The sequence below is a fragment of the Pongo pygmaeus genome, chromosome 4 (assembly GCF_028885625.2).
Source record: "Pongo pygmaeus isolate AG05252 chromosome 4, NHGRI_mPonPyg2-v2.0_pri, whole genome shotgun sequence".
In the NCBI taxonomy this organism is placed as follows: Eukaryota; Metazoa; Chordata; class Mammalia; order Primates; family Hominidae; genus Pongo; species Pongo pygmaeus.
In genome coordinates this window covers 758,513-780,448 of record NC_072377.2, presented here as the reverse complement: position 1 = coordinate 780,448, position 21,936 = coordinate 758,513, and the positions used below count along the sequence as shown (strand labels likewise).

Here is a 21,936-nt window from a genome sequence, read left to right as displayed (position 1 = left end):
CATCTGTGGCTCTAGGCATCCACACACTATCGTTCGTGTAGATTTCTGCAGGAGCATCTATCCAGGTGAGAGGTCAAATAAGTGGAGGAAAAGGCACATAAGCCCAATAAGAATAATTATGTGTAGCAGGTAAATCAGTATGAGAGGAAACTGGTGAGACAGAAAGTATAAGGAGGAGAATCATTAAATAAAACCTAGTGTAAGCGAGATTGAGTGCTGGAGAAGAAAGAGAAGAACAGAAGGATGTTATTTTCAGGCTAATAGAAATGGTGAGATATTTAGGTTTGTAAGGAGAAAAAGAAAGGTAATCAAGAGAAGTGTGATTAGTTAGATGGGTCTCCATTGCCATCAGGGAGGATTGATTTACACCCATTGTGATTTGGTGTGCCTGTTTCTGAGGAGTCGGCACAGATCTCACCACGTCTGAAGGCAGTCTCTGACACAGACGTCTCTTCACTGTGGTTTTGATTGTCAGTATTCACCCGAAGCTTGAGTCTTCTGGTGGGTACCCAGACAGGGGATTGATGATCTCCTGGTGAAACACAAGCATATCCTCTTCCCCACGTTATAATTGTGCCAGGTTCCCAGGTGTTGGTTTGGGAGTTTTTCCATAATACTGGCTTGCCTTCGTTTAAAGAGAATTTTTTGCCTATATAATGGCGTTTGGCTGCAGTTAGAGTATTATCTTTAGGAACATTTAAAAAATTTAAAGTAAACAATGCCAAATGTAATTGGGAGTGTGGAGTAGTTAAATCATGTTTTGGTTGTTCAGACTAGACAACTGGGTTTTTAAAGTGCGATTAGCCCGTTCTACCACAGCCTGTCCCTGAGGATTGTAAGGGATTCCAGTAATACAGGAAATTCCCCACTGTTGCATAAATGAATCAAAAGCCTTATTAACATACTCGGGCATTATCTGTCTTTATTTGATATGGAAGCCCCATAACTGCAAAGCAAGAATACAGATGTTTTTTAACATGGGCCGTGCCTTTCCCTGCTTGGCAAGTAGCCCAGATAAAACCTGAGAAGGTATCTACTGAGACATGCACATATGACAGTCTGCCAAAGGAGCTAACATGAGTCACATCCATTTGCCATAAAGCATTAGGAGATGGGCCTCTAGGATTAACACGAGGTTCCTGATTTGGAAGTACGAAGACCTGGCACTGAGGGCAGCTGTGAACAATAAACTTAGCCTGTTTCCAGGTAAGAGCAAATTTATCCTTTAAGCCAGCGGCATTGACATGACTGAGATTATGGAACTCCTGAGCTTCTTGGATTGTAAAAGAGACCAAACAGTCGACTTTATGGTTACCGGCAGACATGGGTCCTGGTAAAGTGGTATGAGACCTAATATGTGTAATATAGAAAGGGTGTCTACGTTGGCGAACCGCCTGTTGTAACCTTGAAAATAAAGAAGCCAATTCAGAATTATCAATATGTTTGATAGTAGCAGTTTCTATATTTTTAGTGGCATGTACAACATAAGCCGAATCTGAGACAATATTTAAAGGTTTGGGAAAATCCTGTAAGGCAGTAATCACAGCAATTAACTCCGCCTTTTGAGCAGAAGTATAAGAGGTAGAAATAAGTTTGTCTGTTGTTTGTCTGTCCATCAGTGAATACTGTAACGGCCTCAGGAATGGGTTGATTTTTGGTTAATCGAGGAACCACCCAAGACGTTATTTTTGTAAAATCAAACAATTTGTTTTTTGGATAATGACTGTCAATAACACCAATAAAATCAGACAAGTGAATTTGCCACCGTACAGAATGTTGAAAGGCAGCTTGAACTTCGAGCCGATTTAAAGGAACTACAATTACATTTGGATCAAATCCAGAAATTTGAAGTATTCTGCACCGAGCCTGTCCAATTAATATGGCTATTTGGTCCAGATAAACAGACAAAGTTTTCGACACAGAATGAGGAAGAAAACACCACTCTACTAAATCATTATGTTGAACTATTAGTCCAGTAGGGGAGTGTAATGAAGCAAAAACCAGAAGCTGAAGAGGCTGAAATGGCTGTACTCTAGATAACTGGGCCGTCTGGATTCTTTCTTCTACAAATTCCAGTTCTAGTAAAGCCTCAGGGGTCAAAGTCCTAGGGCTGCGGAGATCAGAATCTCCCCGCGGCGTAGAGAACAAGTTAGACAGGGCATAGGTCGGAATGCCTAAAGTAGGTCTTAAATCATTAATGTTACCCAAGAGTTTTTGGAAGTCATTTAAAGTTTTTAAAGAATCTTTCCTAATTGGAACTTTTTGAGGTTGAATACATTGTTTATCGACCACCATTCCTAAATATTGAACAGGAGTGGTTTGTTGAATTTTATCCTGAGCGATGTGTAATCCAGCCTCTGTAACACAGCGGCTTAAAATTTGGTAACAGTCAATTCTTTTATCAGTGGGGGCAGAAATTAAAATATCATCAATATAATGAAGAATATAGGCCTCGGGAAATCGGGCTCGAACTGGTGAAAGCACTTGTCCAACATAAAGCTGACAGATTGTAGGGCTATTCAGCATTCCCTGAGGAAGTACTTTCCATTGATAACGAGCTGCAGGCTCATAATTATTGATAGATGGTACAGTAAAAGCAAATTTTTCACAATCCAATTTATGTAAAGCAATATGAAAAAAACAATCTTTAAGATCAATAACTATGAGAGGCCAATCTTTAGGTATTAAAGCAGGGGCAGGCATGCCGGGTTGGACGGCCCCCATAGGTTTAATTACAGCGTTAATGGCCCTTAAATCGGTTACCATCCTCCATTTGCCTGATTTCTTTTTTACTAGGAACACAGGAGATGTTGCGGGAAGTCAGGGACCCCAAACAGAGAGACCCACTGAAACCATGGCAGAAGAACGTGGATTGTGAAGATTTTATGGACATTTATTAGTTCCCCAAATTAATACTTTTGTAATTTCTTATGCCTGTCTTTACTGCAGTCTCTAAACATAAATTGTAAAGATTTCATGGACACTTATCACTTCCCCAATCAATACCCTTGTGATTTCCCATGCCTGTCCTTGCTTTAATCTCTTAATCCTGTCAGCCGAGAAGGATGTATATCATCTCAGGACCCTGTAATAATTGCATTAACTACACAAATTGTACAGCATGTGTGTTTGAGCAATATGAAATGTGGACAAACAGTAGGAGCAGCATTTGGCCGTGTTTGTTGAACCGACTTGGCCGTTTGTAAGTTTTTACCAGTGTAATTTTTTTGAATATGACCAAGTTGGCCACAATTATAGCAGGCTCCAAGAGAAGAATTAAAGGGACCAGTTTGGTTGGCACCCTTCATGGCCCGTACCCACAGAAGAGCTTTGTGGGTGTCTGATCCAATGCCTTCACAAGCTTTAATATATGCAGGCAACACCTCATGATCAGGTAAGTTTTGCCGTTGGACAGAACGCATGGCCGTTTTACATTCATGGTTAGCATTTTCAAAAGCTAACATACAAAGGAGAATGCCTTGAGCGCGCTCATCAGAGACAGATTTTTGAACAGCATCTTGTAATTTAGCCAAAAAATCAGGGTATAATTCAGAGTGACCTTGTTTAACCGCGGTAAAAGAAACAGGAGCTTGGCCTGGAGCGCGTAATTTATCCCAAGCTCTCATACATACCTTTGTTACTTGTTCTGTGGTAAGGGCATCAAAGTTTAATTGGGCATAAGCATCAGAGAAACTATCGGAGTCTGTGAGCTGAGCCTGAGTGATTAGAGTGCCATTACTGCTATTTAGCTGAGCCTGCAAAAGCGCCTCCTCTGACCACCAGGTACGGAATTGTAAATGCTGAGACGGGGTTAGAACAGCTTTTGCCAAAAGGTCCCAATCTAAAGGAAGTAAAATGACCTCAGTACAAAAAGTTTGTAAAACCATCTTAACATAAGGAGAAGTAGGACCATACTGAGTACAAGCATCCTTAAATTCTTTTAAAAAGGTAAGATTAAGAGGTACATAATGGTGCATTGGCAACCCTTGGAAGTTGGGTGGGTCTAGCGCGACTGGATAAGTCCATGCGTCTCATCCACTTGTTTCTTTGTTTTGGTATAATAGGCATTGCATTGAAGTTTCAAGAGTAGGCATCTGAGACGGAGTCAGCATAGAAGTGACGGGAAAAGCATGTGTAGATAAGGGAAACTGAGGGTGAGAGTGTCGGACCGGGATGAGAGTGTGAGAAAGAGGCATTGGGGGAGCAGAAGGAGCAGAAGTATATTGGTGATTACTGGTGTTTATGTGTGAAGAAGGGTACAGAGAAGCAGGCTGAGAAAAGAATTCAGCGATATTTCTCCCATTTGCTTTTAAAAGAAGAGAAATATGGCTCTGTTCTGCCTGGCTCACCGGCGGTCAGAGTTTAAGGTTATCTCTCTTATTCCCTGAACAATTGCTGTTATCCTGTTCTTTTTTCAGGGTGCCCACATTTCATATTGCTCAAACACACATGCTGTACAATTTGTGTAGTTAACGCAATTATTACAGGGTCCTGAGATGATATACATCTTTCTCGGCTGACAGGATTAAGAGATTAAAGTAAAGACAGGCATAGGAAGTCAGAAGGGTATTGATTGGGGAAGTAATAAGTGTCCATGAAATCTTTACAATATATGTTTAGAGACTGCAGTAAAGACAGGCATAAGAAATTACATCTTCTGCCATGGTTTCAGCTGGTCTGTCTGTTTGGGGTCCCTGACTTCCCGCAACAGGTGAGGAATAAATTGTGTGTGTGTGTGTCTGTGTGTGTGTGTGTGTAACTGATGGTCAAAAGATGGGAGCATGTGGGGAGGCCGAGGCAGCAGATCAAGAGGTCAGGATATGGAGACTGTCCTGGCTAACACGGTGAAATCCTGTCTCTACTAAAAATACAAAAGGATTAGCCAGGCGTAGTGGCAGGCACCTGTACTCCCAGCTACTCGGGAGGCTGAGGCAGGAGAATGGCGTGAACCCAGGAGGCAGAGCTTGCAGTGAGCCGAGATTGTGCCACTGCACTCCAGCCTGGGCGACAGAACAAGACTGTCTGAAAAAAAAAATTCTCTGGATTTGGTGGCATGCTCCTGTAATCCCATTACTCGGGAGGCTGAGGCAGGAGAATCGCTTGAACCTGGGAGGTGAAGGTTGCAGTGAGCCAAGATCATGCCACTGCACTCCAGCCTGAGTGACAGAGTGAGACTACGTCTCAAAATAAACAAATAAATAAAAAAGATGGAACACGTAAGTGTGTTGGAACACATGCAGACGTCCAAGGGGAACTGAGGGAGTCTGGAAGTGGGGCATGGCTGGGGGCACTGAGGACACAGCACAGGATGTGTGGACAGGCCTGGACCCACACCAAGAGGGCAGCTCGGGCAGAGCAGAGGAGCTAGGAGAGGAGAAGAGGGCAGATGCAGCTACCATAGGGCTGTCTCTCTGCACTGAGAGCTGAGCACTCATACAGCCAGCAAAGGGTCTAAGGCTAAGGGTGCAGGTCCTCTCAGATGTCCTGCGTGCTCCCTCCCAAGAGGCTGCACAGCGAGAGGGAGGCTGCACAACTTGACCCCTCCCATCCCCATCGGGCTGCAGTGCCCAGTTTTCCTTCTGTGGCACCAGAGATTCAGAAGGACCCACCTGAAGATCTCAGGTTTGTCTTTCAGTCCACTTAGGAGAGCCCCATTCTGACCATGGAAGGTCACACCCTGGCCCTTAACCCCAGTGGCCACAGTCACTGAGAGTCTGATGGGGACTGGCCTGCACCCAGACCCGGCCTGTGGCCTTCTCTTAGCTGCAGGCTCAGTCCAGGACCTGCGTCTGATCCTGTTGCTCTGATATCCCCCAGAGGCATCCCAGGCCCACCTCTCTCACTCTTCACAGGAATCCAAAGCTCCTCTTAGCAGAGCGATCAGAAACTAATTGGCATCGTAACCTGCATTTAGACTTTGGCATCAGACAGACCTTGGTTCGGGGCCAGTGTGGAGATGCTGCTGGTTCTATAACCTCATAAGTTTTTAAACCACTCTGAGCCCCTATTCCTCACAAGGAAATGGGGGATATTAGTATCTCTTCCCAAGAAGGTTGTGTGTGAGCTCCTGGAGTTGTGAACGTCACTGCCCAGGGTCTGGCTTTGGGATGCCCAGTGAATGCTGGTTGCCTCTTTCCCCTTGTTTTGGATCCCAGGTGCCCAGAGTCACACGAATCCCAATCCTGGGTGGGAACAGATTCATCCTTGATCTGTGAGTGACCTGCTTCCTTCATTGACTCCGTATTTTGTTTATTTATGATAGTGGAGGAAGCACCAACAACAAAAGCAGAGTCTGACATCGTCTTTGTCTGTTGGCGGGGCCCCCATTCCAACTCCTTGCACCCCGCTCATGTTCTTCATTCTCTTGCTTTCCTTCAAATTTTGTTCCTTAGATATCTATATAGATATAGATGTATATTCCTAAAGAGTACATACATACGTGCAATACATTGGTTACTTTTTCTTTTTTCTTTTTTTTAACAGAAAGGACATTGTGTGTATGTAGTATCTGAAATCTTTGGGGAATCACTTTTTTCACTTAGTACTAAATTGCCAAGGTCTGTCCATATTGTGTGTCGCTGTAGTCTGTTTGCGTTTGCTTCTGTGGCTGTTCCACCCCGTACCACACTTAATTACCCCTCTGGTATGGTTGGGCATGGAGATGGCTTCCAGTTTTTTGCTACCCAGCTGTGCTGCTCGATCTTGACAGATCTCCTGTTGTACAGGTGCAACCATTTCTCCTGAGGCTATTCCTAGTGGTGCAATTGCTAGAATGTCCAGCTCTCAGAGATAAGGCCACAGTTTTTTAAAGGTGTTTGCAGTTTTTTCAAGGTGTGCTTATACCTCACAGCAGGGTATAAGAATTCCTATTGCTTCGTGTCCTCTCCAACACTTGGAATTGACAGTCGAGTAGTGTGAACTGGTGGCTTATTGTGGCCTACTTCAGTATTTCCCTCATTATTAATGAATCTGAACACATGTGAGCCATACGAGTTTTCTCTTCCATGAAGCACTTGCTCATGTCCCTAGTCCATTTTTCCATTGGACTCTTTGTGCCTTTCTTATTGATTTATATGAGTTTTTATATATTCTTTATACAAACCTTTTGTCAGTTGGGTGAATTACAGATAGAGTCTGTCCACGTGCAGCTTAACTCCATGTTTAATTTAATATACCATTCTAGAAACCAGATCATGCATGACAATATAGTCATGTTTATACATATTGTATAAGTAATGCTTTTTGTTCTTGATTAATGAATCTTTCCACCAAAATATCCAAAAGATAGCCATCTATTATTTCTACTACGGGTTTTCAGTTTTGATTTTGAGAGCCAAGTCTTTATCTTTGGTTGATTTCAGTGTATGGTGTGAGGTAGAGATCTAACTTCATTCTTCCCTCTATGGATTTGTATTGTTTCCAGGTCCATTCATTGAGCAGGTCCTTTCCCCACTGGCATAAAAAGCTGCTTCTGTCCTGAATTCCATTTATGCACATATTTGAGTCGATTTCTGGGCTGTCTAGTCAATTCCACTCGTCAGTTTGTCTATCTGTGCACTAATTTCTTATCGTCTTACTTCCCATAGCTTAATAAGTTCTGAGAAGTAAGTACTCCTTCTCTCTCCCATGAAAGGCTCTAGTTATTCAGTATTATGGTCACTAGCCCCACTCTTTCCTTTCCAGTGCCTCCCCCATTCTCCCACCTGCCACACCTCTGGTGTCCTGACGTCAGACCCTTCTTATCTCCTGTGGGGTGGCAGAGGCTAGCTGCTTGCTGTGTGGGGTCAGCAACATGTTCCATATATGGACACTTAGCTACCACCCTTGTGCTTAACCTCACATCCCACCCCCATCCTCGCTCCTCACCCTTGCTCCTGGGACCCTCCATATCTTGTGGCCCGGGAGCTTCTCTGTTACTCAGTAAGGAAGACAATCTCCTTTAACTCAGCATCTTTGTCCACAGGCACTTCAGCTTTTTAAAAATCCAATCCACCAATCTCCGACTTTTAATTAAAAAGTTCTATCTATCTGTCTATCTATCTATCTATCTATCTAATGTTTGAAGTAGCTACTGATAAGAAATGATTCAGTTATTCTATTTAGCTTTTTGCATTGTGTATATCATATATATTTTTATTTCTCAATTCCTGCCCATTTAAAAAATCTTTAGTTGGATGTTTGTAATGTTCCATTTTGATCCCTTTGTTCTTTCCTTTTTTGTACATTTTCTAATTATCTTCCTAGTGGTTATGCTGGGGATAATAATTAATGTCTTAAACTTATAACACCTTAGTTTGAATACCAACTTAGATTTTTTTTTGAGACAGGACTCACTCTGTTGTCCAGGCTGGAGTGCACAGTCATAACTCACTGCAACCTCCTACTCCTGGGCTCAAGCAATCTTTCCACCTCAACCTTCCAAGTAACTACGACTACAGGCACACATCACCACACTTCGCTAATTTTAAATTATCTTTTGTGGAAATGCGGTATCACTATGTTGCCAGGCTGGACTTGAACTCCTGGTCTCACACGATCCTCCCACTTTAGCCTCCCAAAGGCTGGGATTACAGGAGTAAGCCACTACAGTCAGCCCCAACTTAGTTTCAATAGTACACAAACACTGCTTTTATCCATCGCCATCCCTCACCCTTTATATTGCTGTTGTCATTGATTACATCTTTATACAGTGTGCACCCATTAACAGTTTATAATTATTGTATTATGAATTTGACTTTCAAATTATATAGAAAAAAATAGTTACAAACCAAAAGTACAGTATTATTGACTTGTATATTTACCTATGTTCTTTATTTCTTTACCAATGTTCTTTATTTCTTTGTATGGTTTTGAGTTACTCTCTAGTGTCTCTTCATTTAGGACTAAATAATTTCTTTAACATTTCTTTTAGGGTAGGTCTACTGATAATGAATTCCGTCAATTTTTTTCTATCTGAGAATGTCTTAGTTATTGCTTTATTCTGGAAGGATAGATTTGTCACATATAGAATTCTTGGTTGACAGGTATTTTCCCCCTTCCAGGGCATTTAAATATGTCACCCCACTGCCTTTGAGCCTCCTTAGTTTCTAATGAGAAATCACCTGATAATTTTATTAAGGATCTCTTGATTTTGATTAGTCACTTCTCTCTGCCTGCCTTCAAAATTCTCTCATTGTCTATGTCTTGACAATCTAACTGTAATGTGTCTTGGCATAGATCTTTTGGAGTATAGCCTGCTTGGAATTCGTTGAGCTCCTTGGATGTGTAGATTCATTTCTTTAATTAGATTTGGAAAGTTTTTAGCCATTATTTCTTTAAATAGAGTAGCCTCCTGCTCCCCCATTATCTGTGGGGGATACGTTCCAAGACTCCCAGTAAGTATCTGAAACTGTAGATAGTACCAAACCCTGTATACACTATGTTTTTTCCTGTACATTAATGGGTAGATAGTGTATACAGCATGGATATGCTGGACAAAGGGATGATTCATGTCCTGGATGGGCACAGCAGGGCAGAATGACATTTCATCATGCTACTCAGAACTGCACACAATTTAAAACTTGTGAATTGTTTATTTCTGGAATTTTCCATTTAATATTATTGGACTGTGGTTGCCCAGAGGTAACTGAAAGTGCAGAAAACACAACTGCTGATAATGGGGGAACACTGTATTTTGTCTGCCTCTTTCCTTTTCTCTTCTCCTTTGGAGACTCCTATGTTGCATATGTTGGTACCCTTGATGATGTCTAACAAATCCTTCAAGCTCTGTTCATCTTCCTTCATTCTTTTTATTTTTTCTGGTCCTCAGACTGGATAATTTCGGTTGTCTTCAAGTTAGCTGATCCTTTCTTCTGCTTGCTCAAATCTGTTGAACTCTTCTAATGAACTTTATATTTCAGTTATGTTTAACTGAACTTTTTATTTCAGTTATTTCCAGCTCCAGTTTGTTTTTGGTTTTTTAAAAATATCTAATTTCGATCTCTATTAATAATCTAATTTGCTCATATGTAATTTTCCTACTTTATTTAGTTGTCAGTGACTTCCTTTAGTTCACTGAGCATATTTAAGACCACTGATTTAATGTATTTGACTAGTAATTCAAATGTCTAACCTTTCACAGACATAGTTTATGCCAAGTCTTTTTCTCCTGTGAGTGGCCCATATTATTCTTTTTCTTTATATGTTCTATAATTTTTTGTTAAAAACTGGATATTCTGTGTATCATAATGTGGTAACTCTAAAAAGCAAGTGCTTCTCCTCCTCTGGGACTATGAATTTTCTCTTGTTAAAGGCTGGAACCATCAGTTTGTGCCCTTTTCAAACTAGTTTTGCAAAATGTGTATTTCTTGTCACTGAAGTTGCTCTTCCTTTATCTCTATGACCAGTTAGTGAACTATCAAAGATTTCCTCAAATATCTAGCTACAAACAAGGGAGAATATCTGTCTCTTTAAATCTTCCAATGGATGCTGCTGGAGGAAGCCACTGCTGCCAAGTGGATCAAAACCAAGGCAAGCCTCTGTATTGATCCTTCAGGGCACCACCAGACTAACCAAAATGTACCACCTGAAATTTATTGAGGACAAGGTCCCTGATGCTCACTCTGACATCAGCCAGCGGTTCCAAGAATGTAGGTTGCTGCCCTTATAGCCACAGGAAGACTAAGAAATCGAGGCGGTAGCTGGCTCATGTACACCATTCACGAAAGACCAGCAGCTTCTCCTGTTTTTTTTTTTTTTTTTTTTGAGACAGAGTCTTGCTCTGTCGCCCAGGCTAGAGTGCAGTGGCACAATCTCCGCTCACTGCAAGCTCCACCTCCCAGGTTCACACCATTCTCCTGCCTCAGCCTCCCGAGTAACTGGGACTACAGGCACTCGCCACCACATTCAGCATTTTTTTTGTTGTATGTTTGTATTTTTAGTAGAGATGGAGTTTCACCATGTTAGCCAGGATGGTCTCGATCTCCTGACCTCGTGGTCCACCCACCTCGGCCTCCCAAAGTGCTGGGATTACAGGTGTGAGCCACCGCACTCGGCCCAGCTTCTCCTTTCTTCAAGCACTCTCCCATACATGTCTGACCAGGTTCCAGAGTTTCCAAATAATTCATTGCAATTGCTCTTTATAGCTCAATGGTTGTTCCAGTGGAAGGACCAGCCTCTATAGTTTTCTACAATACCATTTTGTCCTTGGATAAACTTCCTCTGCTTTTTTATATACATACTTGAACACACTTTTACAACCCAGTTATCTACATTCTTCCCCACCAACCTGTATGTCACAATCCTCCACCATTTCACCTACCATACTTTGTCATACTTTTATTTTCATTTGAAATTAATACTTTATTTTCTCTTTATTCTCAGTAATTTTTGGATTCGCTTGGTGATCCCTCAGCTCTCCTTTGCTTACTGAGTCCTGTCACTTCCTTGTGTGCATTTTTTCCTTGCACTTTCCTTTGTCTACCAAAACTACTGTTCCTCCTTCAATAATCTGGTGGCAGACACTCCCGTTGTTGCCTGTGGTTTGGGAAGTTTTGCAGCAGCAGTCAGTGCCTGGCTGCTCAGCCTGCAAGTCCCCCAGCTCACCACCCCATCAGGAGCCCTGCCCAGCTGAACATCCACTGCTCCTCCGTGATGATTCCTGGGGGCCTCTTCCAGGTTCTGCAGCACACTCCTGACCATGGACTTCTGCATCGGCTCCCATTTGCATGCTTTCCTTCTAGGAGTCATTTCTGATCCAACAAAGGTTTCCCTCTTGCTTTTCTTTGATGTCTTGTCTTCACTCATTTATGGATGTTTCTTTCCTGATTATAATTTTTAAGGATTGGATCAGAGAAGGGAGACTATAGCATGTGATGGATATGCTGTTTTGATTTAGAAGTCCCCTAGTGACTTTTTTGCTTGTGGGTCTTTCAAAACCTTTCAAAGCAAAATTTTGTGCGTTTCTGGTCTCTAATTGCTGACACGTTCAGCGTTGCAAGTTAAGCCGGATCTCCAACCTTCTGGAAAGTCTGGGCAGCAACATGGTCACTTCTCCTGTCAGCTGGCCAGCATGCATAAACAATCAAGTCATTGGCTGGCTGGGCTAGTGTAACATCAGGGCAGAGAACAAAACACCTGTACTCAAGATGTGGTTATAAAAACACTTACGGCTCCCTGATAGCCAGAACTCACCACAATCAAGCAAGAGTTGTGAGAAGAAGGTACCAGGCATGAGCTGACCTCCTGTGGGCCCCACATTTCCCCACTTTTCATGCTGGAAATCCAAACGAGCCTCCTTGGCTACCACAAGACCCTCTTATTTCTCAGGGAAAGCACTCTTTGTCTCTATATCAGCACACACGCAGAAGAAAAAAGCAACATTCTTTCAGCAGTGCGGTCATATTACTATCTTCACAAAAATGAAGGCTCTGAAACTCAGAGAGGTGAAGTGATTGCCCACGTCACAAGCTAATCTCTAAAATGTACTCTTGTTTACACGTTTTGTGCGCTTTGGCAGTATAACAAGTATTACATCATGCGTTCTCTGTTGTTTCTCTTTCTGAATATTGCAAACAGGCTGCAACAAGAAACAACAGAGCCCATGAAAACCGACAGTGCTGAAAGGAAGACTGAGATTCAGGTAAGATACGTGGTAGTGCGGGTCATGTTGAAATCTACCCAAGTTTGGTTCTCTAGAGGGTGCAATACCTTCTTTAAAAAATGACCAATGCAAACTCAAGGGCTGGGCTGCTTGTCGTTTCCTTGTCTCTTGATGTCAACAGTAACCCCAGAACAGGAACCGTGTGTCCATCTTCAGAAGTAGTGCATGGCAGCCGAGCTGTGAGAGTATCAGTTCATCTTTATTTTCTAGGCAGTAAACAATGTATAGATTGTACACTGCTCATTTCCATACTTGCCTTTAAGTCTAAACTAAGAATTATTTTCACCCAATTGTACTGATCTAAGAGCTTTAAATAATGAACACCTGCCATTTTGAGATGGTTTCTGATTAGATGCCTCTGACCCTACCTATCCCTGCTTTCTGCTCCAACATTTAGGATGATCCATAGAATGCAGTGAAATTTAACTGTGAAACAAATGATCATTTACTTCCAGAATCAGGGGGAAAGTTTACTCACTAGAAGGCTAAAGGAATTTGTTATCAGGCCCACACATGAGTTGGCAAACCATCCAGACATGCTCTGCCATCAGAATAGGAAGACTGAGCACTTGAAAACAGAGGGGCATGCTCTCCCTCCATTACTACATCCCCTCAGCTAAGAAATGTGAGACATGATTATACCTTAAAATGAGACTGCAACACTTTCTCTAAGGTGTTACCTTGGCTTTCCAAGGCAAAGCAAGCTCCTTTCCACCCTGAACTCTACCATTGAGTACCTGCCTTCTCACAATGCTTCAGAGAGGCACCTCCCAAAAGCTAGCTGGACAGGAAAAGGGTATAGGGCACACTGTATCCTGAAAGGCAAGATCCATACAAGAAAAGCCCAATGATTGGGCAAAACATCAAAAGCCCTGATATCCTCAGAGTTCCTGTGCTCCAGGCAGCTTCCCACAGCCGTCTGGGTGCCATAGAGCCCTGAGGAAGCTGAAGGTCTCCCAGCAGCACAGTCCTGACCAGCACCCTAGAGGACAAGAGAGCAGGACTCATGGTTCTGTGTATATCCTGTGAAAATTTTGCAGAACTGGGAATAGACATCACCGTGAAAGCCCAGAGAGACAGCAAACCTGTGAAAATTGTTCTCTAGAAAAAAAAAGTGTTTGAGATGCATAGCACAGGGTCTTAATGAGGCAGGAGTCAAACTCGTAATTGGAGACAAGTTGAGATGAGAAGACAAATCCACTGAGATTAAAGGGGAGATGAATGAGATATGGAAAGATTGCAAGAAACTGACCATGAAGTTGCAAAATTAAAATCTTTCAAGGAAAGAAGAATTGGTGCTGTAAAAAATTGTCTCAGTGATATGGAGGACAAACTTAAGAAGCTACAACTTGAGCTCATGTAGAATGTCTACAGAACAGTGCCTGAGTCTACGTGCTGCTTCCACCATTTCCTTTGTGTGCAACAGTGAAACGGCTGAGGAGTAGCAGAGCCCGAGAAGTGGAGCTGGACACTTGGGTGAAGCGTCAACTTGCAAATAATCTGCAAACAACTGACAGCTTCTGTGGACATCCTTCCATGTGAGCATCAAATGGAGCTGTGGACTCCCTTCCGTGAGCAACAGTGACTAACAGTGATGGACACAAGGGATGTCTTAGTCCTTTGGTGTTACTACAAAGAAATACTTGAACCTGGGCAATTTATAAAGAAAAATCGTGTTTGGCTTATGATTCTGATGGCTGAAAAGTTGAAGATTGAGCTCTGCATGTGGTGAGGGTCTCAGCCTTCTTGCACTAACAGCAGAAGGGGAAGGGAGCTGACATGTGCAGAGATCACATGGAGAGAGAGGAGGCGAAGGGCTGGAGGAGGCCCCTGGCCCTTTTGAACAACAAGGTCTCATGGGTTAGTCAGAGCAAGAACTACTAGAGCATGAACTCACTCCCTTCAGAGGGAGGGCATTAATCTGTTCATTAGGGGTCCACCTCCATGACGTAAACACGTCCTATGAGGCCCCATCTCCAACACTGGAGATCAAATTTCAACATAAGGTTTGGAAGGGTCAGATGGTCAAACCATAGCAAAGAGCAAGCTCCCATGGCAGAGCTTGATTAGTGATTGAAACAAGATGGTTCAGTGTGTTTTGTAGAAGCCCAAACTCAGCCAACCACAGCTTGTCTGCTGAAGTTGCAGATAATTTCAGGTCACATTCTTTATCATTTGCATTCTTTATCATTTGCATGTTCTTTATCATTTGCATTATTTTTGAATGAGGCTAAATCATTTCAAAGGCATCTGGTCTTCCTAGAGTGCTTTTGAAATGGTTTAGCCTCATTCAAAAAAAAAATATTCACCACTAAGGTTTTAAACAGCAAATGTTTACTGTGATAACGTCTTACAGTTGTGAATTACTGTAGACCACACGAAACACTTCTTCAATATTACACCTTACCCTTCCAAAGTGCCTGTGGTGTAGGAGTCAGTCACTCCTATCTCTAGAAAAGGAGATGGTGGCTAGGAGAGTTGTCTGATTTTTATATAATCCCAGAAAGGACTTAAGGTAGATTTTTCAGATCGTGGAATACAGACTGATGGCATAAAGGGAAAAGGGAGGGGAAAGAAAGGAGTGAAATGAAGCCGGAGGTTCTAGTCATGTGGCAAGTTACTTACGAGAATCGGACAATGCTCTGAAACTGAGCAAGTTAAGGATGTGTGTGTGCACATGCATGCGTGTCCGTGTCCCTGTGAGTGCGAGTGTAAGTATTCTTAAAGGGATTAATGAACTGAGGAGACATAAGGAATTCTCAGGCCAGGGTTGAAGGCACAGAGGAACCCAAAGAGAAATCTAGTGGGGAGTGCAGCTGGCCCTTGCCCTGAGGGCATTTGGGAAACCTGGTGAACTTCATTTTCAGCTTTACAAGAGGTAGAAAGGGAAGATCAAGCTGAGAGCACTGCCAAAATGGCAAGCCAATCAGTAATCTCTTAAAGTTAGGACCCCCAGAGGGTGGTACTCTCATTGCAGTGGCAAACTAGAAGCAACTCACTTCTCCACCTGCAAAGGAATCAGGAGGGATCAGTCATCTCAAGCCCTAGAGCTATAAGAAAAAGAGAAAAATCACTGCCGAGTATTTGGAGCAACAGGTTCTCCCTAACTTTGTGCGAGGTGGGTGACCAAAAGTCCCCAAGCTGAGAATTTAACAGAGAGTGATTCTGAACTGGTCATTCCCAGGGGCCGAGCATAGTTCCTTCTGAGTAACAAACCTTCATCCTAAGCCTCAAAGATTTCTCACAAATAAAACTACAAAGCAAAGAAACAATTCTCAATGAAAAACAACCCACCACACGTGAAAATAAAGCACTATGAGTGAGAAGCAGCAGAAACCATAGTAGAAACAGACACATAAATATTTCAGATGTTGAATTTGGCAGACCAAAACATAAAGAAAGAAAACACAAAGTCAGAAATACATGAAGAGAACAGAAAACTATTTTTTAAATTACAAAGCAGATTTGGAAAAATACCAAATAAAACTTATAGAAATGAGAAATATCACTGATATTTTTTAAAGTGGACGGATTTAACAACAAATTAGAGACAGTTGAAAAGTGTATTAGAGAACTCGAATCTAGAGATGAACAAATTACTGAAATAGATACAAAGTGACAAAAATGCAAAATGTGAAAAAAATTAATGAGAATACAGTTTGAAGGCTATGTTATGTTTAGAGTCCCAGTAAGAGAAAAGAGAGAAAATTGGGAAGAGGTCGTATTTAAGGAGATTTGGCTGAGAATTTGCCAACATTGTTAGAAGACACCAACTCACAGATTCATAAAGCCCAGTGAATCCAAGAAGGGGAAATAAAATTCTAGACACAACATAATTCAATTGATAAATGCCATAAACAAAGAATATACATATATATTTAGACGGAGTCTTGCTCTGTCACCCAGGCTGGAGTGCAGTGGCCCAATCTTGGCTCACTGCAAGCTCTGCCTCCCGGGTTCACGACATTCTCCTGCCTCAGCCTCCCAAGTAGCTGGGACTACAGGTGCCCGCCACCACACCCGGCTAATTTTTTGTATTTTTAGTAGAGACGGGGTTTCATCGTATTAGCCAGGAAGGTCTTGATTTCCTGACCTCGTGATCCACCCGCCTCGGCCTCCCAAAGTGCTGGGATTACAGGCGTGAGCCACCATGCCCGGCCACAGAAAATATTTTTTAAAATATCTAGTGATAAAAGACGGGTTATCTTTCAAAAAGATGTATTTCCCAAGAAGAAGAACAGAAAATGGCCTCTGTCGGTGATGTCCTCATCTCTAAGCTTTCTGGAAGGATGGGGAGGGCAGGAGCCTGGCTCAGGAGGACTCTCACTAGACCCAGCTGGGAGTGGGGCTCTGTGTCTAAGCCAAGCTGATGATCTGCCCAGAAAGCAGCCCTGCCTCTCCAGGCAAGAGGGTGGGGTAAAAGCCACCGGTGGGTTTCCATCCCAAGTAGAGCTGAGCTCCCTCCCTGGTGGCTGCTCAAAGAGTGACTTTGTTTTGTCCTGCAGGAGCTGAGGTGCCCCTGTGATCCAGGTCTTCCACCCTGAAACCCCACCCCTCCATCAAGGTCCTGCCTGTAGAGTCTACCTTGCAAAGCTTCCTGCTCCTACCCATGCTACAGGCCAGCAACCAGAGCCCATCATCTCAGAGGCCCCTGGATGTCCTTCGAAGGAACCAGGACCCTCAGAGCCCAGCATCCATCTCTGTCATCATCTTCATCACACCCAAAGAAGAACCAGCCTTGCAGGAGGGTTTCCATCTCCAGGATGATGGGCTGCCAGCAACTGCAGAGGATGCAGCCACCTGCTTAACTGTGCTGTCCAGCCAGCCAGCCCACTGTAGGGCCTCTTGCTGCTTAAGAAGAGCTGATGGGCTGGGCATGTTGGCTCACACCTGTGAGCACAGTACTGAGAAATGGGAGCACAGTACTGAGAAATGGGAGCACAGTACTGGGAAATGGGAGCACAGCACTGGGAAATGGGAGTACAGAGTACTGGGGAGTGGGAGCACAGTACTGGGAAAGAGGAGTACACAGCGCTGGGAAATGGGAGCACAGGACTGGGAAATGGGAGCACGGTACTGTGAAATGGGAGCTCACAGCACTGGGAAATGGGAGCACAGTACTGGGAAGGGGGAGCCCATAGTACTGGGAAATGGGAGCACAGTACTGAGAATTGGGAGCACAGTACTGGGAAATGGGAGCACAGTACTGGGAAATGGGAGCATAGTACCTGGAAACCCCAGACCTGGATTCTAAGTTTTTCAGCCTAGCCCAGACTTCTTATCTTAGTAGACAAAAAGAGTCAATACCAGAGAACCAGAGGCATCCTCTGTATTTTAATGAACTCTGCCTTTTAGTCTGTTTAGTAGTCATATTTTAAAAGATAATCAGTTTTCCAAATATATGTATAATTTACCATGTGCATTGGGCTGTTTTTGTGTTTCTGTAAAGAAATACCTGAGGCCGGGTAATTTATTTAAAAACATAGGTTAAACTGACTCACAGTTGTGCAGGCTGTACAGGAAGCATGGTGCTGGCATCTGCTTGGCTTCTGGTGAGACCTCAGGAAGTTTCCGTCGTGGCCGAAGGTGGGGTGAGAGCCAACACATCCTATAGTGAGAGCAGGAGCAAGAGAGTGGTGGGGTTGGGGGGCGCCATACATTTTTAAATGACTAGATCTCAAGTGAACTACCAGAGCAAGGACTCACTCATCACCAAGGGGATGGCACTAAACTATTTATGAGGAACCTGCTCCCGTGATTCAAACACCTCCCACCAGGCCCCACCTCCAACACTGGGGATTACATCTCAACATGGGATTTGGAGGGGACAAACCTCCAAGCTATATCATTCCATCCCTGGTCCCTCAGATCTCATGTCCAGCTCACCTTGCAACATATAATCATCCCTTCTCAATAGTCCCTGAAAGTCTAAACTCATTCCAGGATCAACTCAGTCAAAAATGCCAAGTCCAAAGTCTCATCTGGAGATGAGTTCTTTCCACCTATGAGCCTGTGAGATCAAAAACAAGTGATTTGCTTCCCAGATAGAATGGATACAATGATGGCACAGGCACTGGGAAACATGCCTATTCCAAAAGGAAGAAATTGGCCAAAAGAAAGAGGCTGCAGGACACAAGCAAGTCTGAAACTCAGCAGGGCAGACATTAAACCTTAAAGTTCCAAAATAATCTCCTCTGACTCCATGAGGCACACTGGTGTGAGGCGTGGGCTCCCAAGGCCTTGTACAGCTCCACCCCTGTGGCTTTGCAGGTTGTGGCCCCTGCAGCCTATCTCATGGGTTAGAGTTGAGTACTTGTGGCTTTTCCAGGCTGAGGTTGCAAGCTGCCAGTAGATCAGACATTCTGGGGTCCGGAGGGCAGAAGCCCTCTGCTGACAGCTCCACTAGGCAGTTCCCTGGTGGGGAGTCTGTGTGGGGCTCCAACCCTACATCTCCTCCCAGCATTGCCCTCATAGAGTATCTCTGTGAGGACTCTGCTGCTGCAGCAGGCTTCTGCCTGGGCACCCAGCTTTTCCCACACATCCTCTGTAATCTAGGGGGAAGCTGCCAATGCCCCTTCGTTCTGTGTTCCTGCAGATTTCACACCACTTGGAAGCCACCAAGGCTTACCCTCTAGAGCAGCAGTCCACACTGTACCTGGAGACTGTTGAACCACCAATGTAGCTGAAGAAGTTGGGATACAGGGACCAGTGTCCCAAGACTGCACAGGGCATCAGGACCCTTGTCCTGGCCCATTAAGCCATTCTTTTCTCCTAGGCCTCTGGGTCTGTGATGAGAGGGGCTGCTGCAAAGATCTTTGAGATGTTTTCAAGGTCTTTTTCCCATTTTCTTGGATATTAGCACTTGCCTCCCTTTTAGCCATGCAAACCTCTCTAGTAAGTGGTTGCTCTGCAGCCTGTTTGGATTCCTCTCCTGAAAACATTTTTTTCTTTCTCTACCACATGGCTAAGCTGCAAATTTTCCAAACTTTTACACCCTGCTTCCTTTTAGGTATAAATTCCAACTTTAAGTCATTCATTTGCTCTCATATCTGATCATGGGTTGTTAGAAGCAGCCATGCCACCTCTTGAATGTTTAGCTGCTTAGAAATATCTTCTGCCAGATACCCTAGGTTACCATTCTTAAGTTCAAACTTCCACAGATCACTAGGACACGAATACAATGCAGCCAAGCTCTTTGCTAAGGCACACAAGGGTGACCTTTGCTCCAGTTGACAATAACTTCCTCGTTTCCGTCTGAGACCTTGTCAGCCTGGCCTTCATTATCCATATTTCTATCTGCATTTTGGTTCCAACCACTTAATAAGTCACTAAGTTCCAAACTTTCCCTCATCTTTCTGTCTTCTTCTGAGTCCTCCAAAGTCTTCCAATCTCTGCTCATTACCCAGTTCCAAAGTGGCTATCACATTTTCAGTATCTTTATAGCAATGTCCTGCTCCTCAGTGTCAGTTTTCTGAATGAACCCATTTTTGCATTGCTATAAAGAAATACCTGAACCTGGGTAATAATTGCTGACAAAAGATCTGAATTCACAGGTATATGAGGAGTAATTCATGACAAGCTGCACGAATAAAAATAAGAAATCCAGGCCTAGATACATTGTAGGGTAAGGTGGAACACAAAACAAAATCTAACTTTAAAAACCAGAAAGAAACAACAAATCATCCACAGAAGAAAAGCAGTTAGACAGCAGATGGATTAATCATAAGAACAGTAGATAGATAAATAATATTCACAAAGTGCTAAAAAAAAAAACAAACTTTTGATCTGGAATTATGTACCCAGCAACACAATCTTTAGGAAAAAGAGCAAATTAATCACATTTTCAGAGAAATCAAAGCCAAGTTTACCAGCAACAATCCTACACTAATGGGACTTCAAAAAAGATGTATTTATTGAGGGAAAATGTGTAAAGGAAACACAGAGCCGACAGGGAATAATTTTTTAAAATTCACTATCACTTGTGGAAGTTTTCAATGCAACTCTCAATTACAGTTAGGTCAATCATATTTTTAAAATAATAAAAACATAGACTTGGACAACACCATTAACAGGCTTGAATTATGGGACATCTGTGGAACTGGAAGCTCATTTATTAATAGAAAATGTGCATTCTCCTTAGGCACACAAGGAATATTGCCCAAAACACTGCTTACTAGCCTCAACAAGTCTCAAATAACTTCTATGGGATGGACCAGTGTTCCCCTTTACATACTTTGTCTCACAATTTTTCCTGTCTGCTTTTAAAGTTTCTATTTATCACTGGGATTGAGCGATTTGATTATAATGAGACATGATGTAACTTCAGTGGTACTTGTGCTTGAGGTACATTGAACTTCTTGCATCTGTGGGTTTATAGTTTACATCGAATTTGGAAAAAGATGTTGTCATTATTTTTCCAAACAGCGTTTTTAATACACTACCCTCATTCTTCATGTTTTCTTCTCTCCTTCAGGGACTTCAATTAAACATATATTAAGCCACTTGAAGTTGTCCCACAGATCACAGATAATTTGGCTTAAATTTTTTTAAATCCTCTTTTCTTTTGGTTTCATTTTGGATAGGTTATATTGCCATGGTTTCACAATGAATAATCTTTTCTTCTTTAATATCTAATCTGCCATTAATACCATGCATTGCCGTTCTGATTTTATACATTGTAGCTTTCATCTCTAGAACACTGATCCAGTATGTTGTTATATCTTCTGTGCCTCAAATTACCTTTTACAATATGTGGAATACAGTTTTGATATTGTTTAATGCCCTTGTGTCCATTCTCGATAAGTTTTAATAGACTAATTTGTTTCCTTATGGCTCCTATTTTCCCACTTGTTTGTGTGCCTAATATTTCTGATTGGATGTCAAAAATTGTTGCCTTCTTTGGTGTTGGATATTTCTGTAGTCCTATAAATATTCCTGAGGATTTCACAGAACTGACAAAAGATACGAATCCACAGGTATATGATGAGTTGATTTATGACAAGCTGCATAAATAAAAAGAAGAAATCCACACCTAGGTAAATCTTATTTGTGGATGCAGATAAGATAAAATCTTATTCTGAGATGCAGTTATTTAAGAACAGAGTTTTAAAATGTTTATAGATGTAAGGGGTAGAAGTGCAGATTTCTTCCATGCATATATTGCATAGTGGTGACATCTGGGCTTTTAGTGTACCCATCGCCTGAATAGTGAACATTGTACTGAAGAAGTAATTTTCCAACTCTCACCCCCTTCCAACCTCCCACCTCTTGGAGTGTCCAGTGTCATCTTATTCCAC

At 42.7% G+C, this 21,936-nt stretch overlaps 2 protein-coding genes across 3 annotated transcripts in view; both read left to right on the top strand.

The window, feature by feature from the left end:
• Positions 1 to 21,466, top strand: part of LOC129037488 (probable palmitoyltransferase ZDHHC11B) — a 67,201-nt gene extending 45,735 nt beyond the window's left edge. For both annotated transcript variants that reach the window (XM_063664624.1, XM_063664625.1), the window contains 2 exons: positions 12,556 to 12,619; positions 17,146 to 21,466. In XM_063664624.1, coding sequence (XP_063520694.1) covers positions 12,556 to 12,619; positions 17,146 to 17,184 — 103 coding nt within the window. In that variant the 3' untranslated portion in view covers positions 17,185 to 21,466. The remainder of the gene's footprint in view (positions 1 to 12,555; positions 12,620 to 17,145) is intronic.
• On the top strand, positions 17,250 to 18,058 carry LOC129037489 (uncharacterized). The gene has a single exon (XM_054489663.2). It carries the CDS (start codon positions 17,250 to 17,252, stop codon positions 17,892 to 17,894), a length of 645 nt encoding a protein of 214 aa, XP_054345638.1. The 3' UTR covers positions 17,895 to 18,058.
• Positions 21,467 to 21,936: the final 470 nt, after the last annotated feature.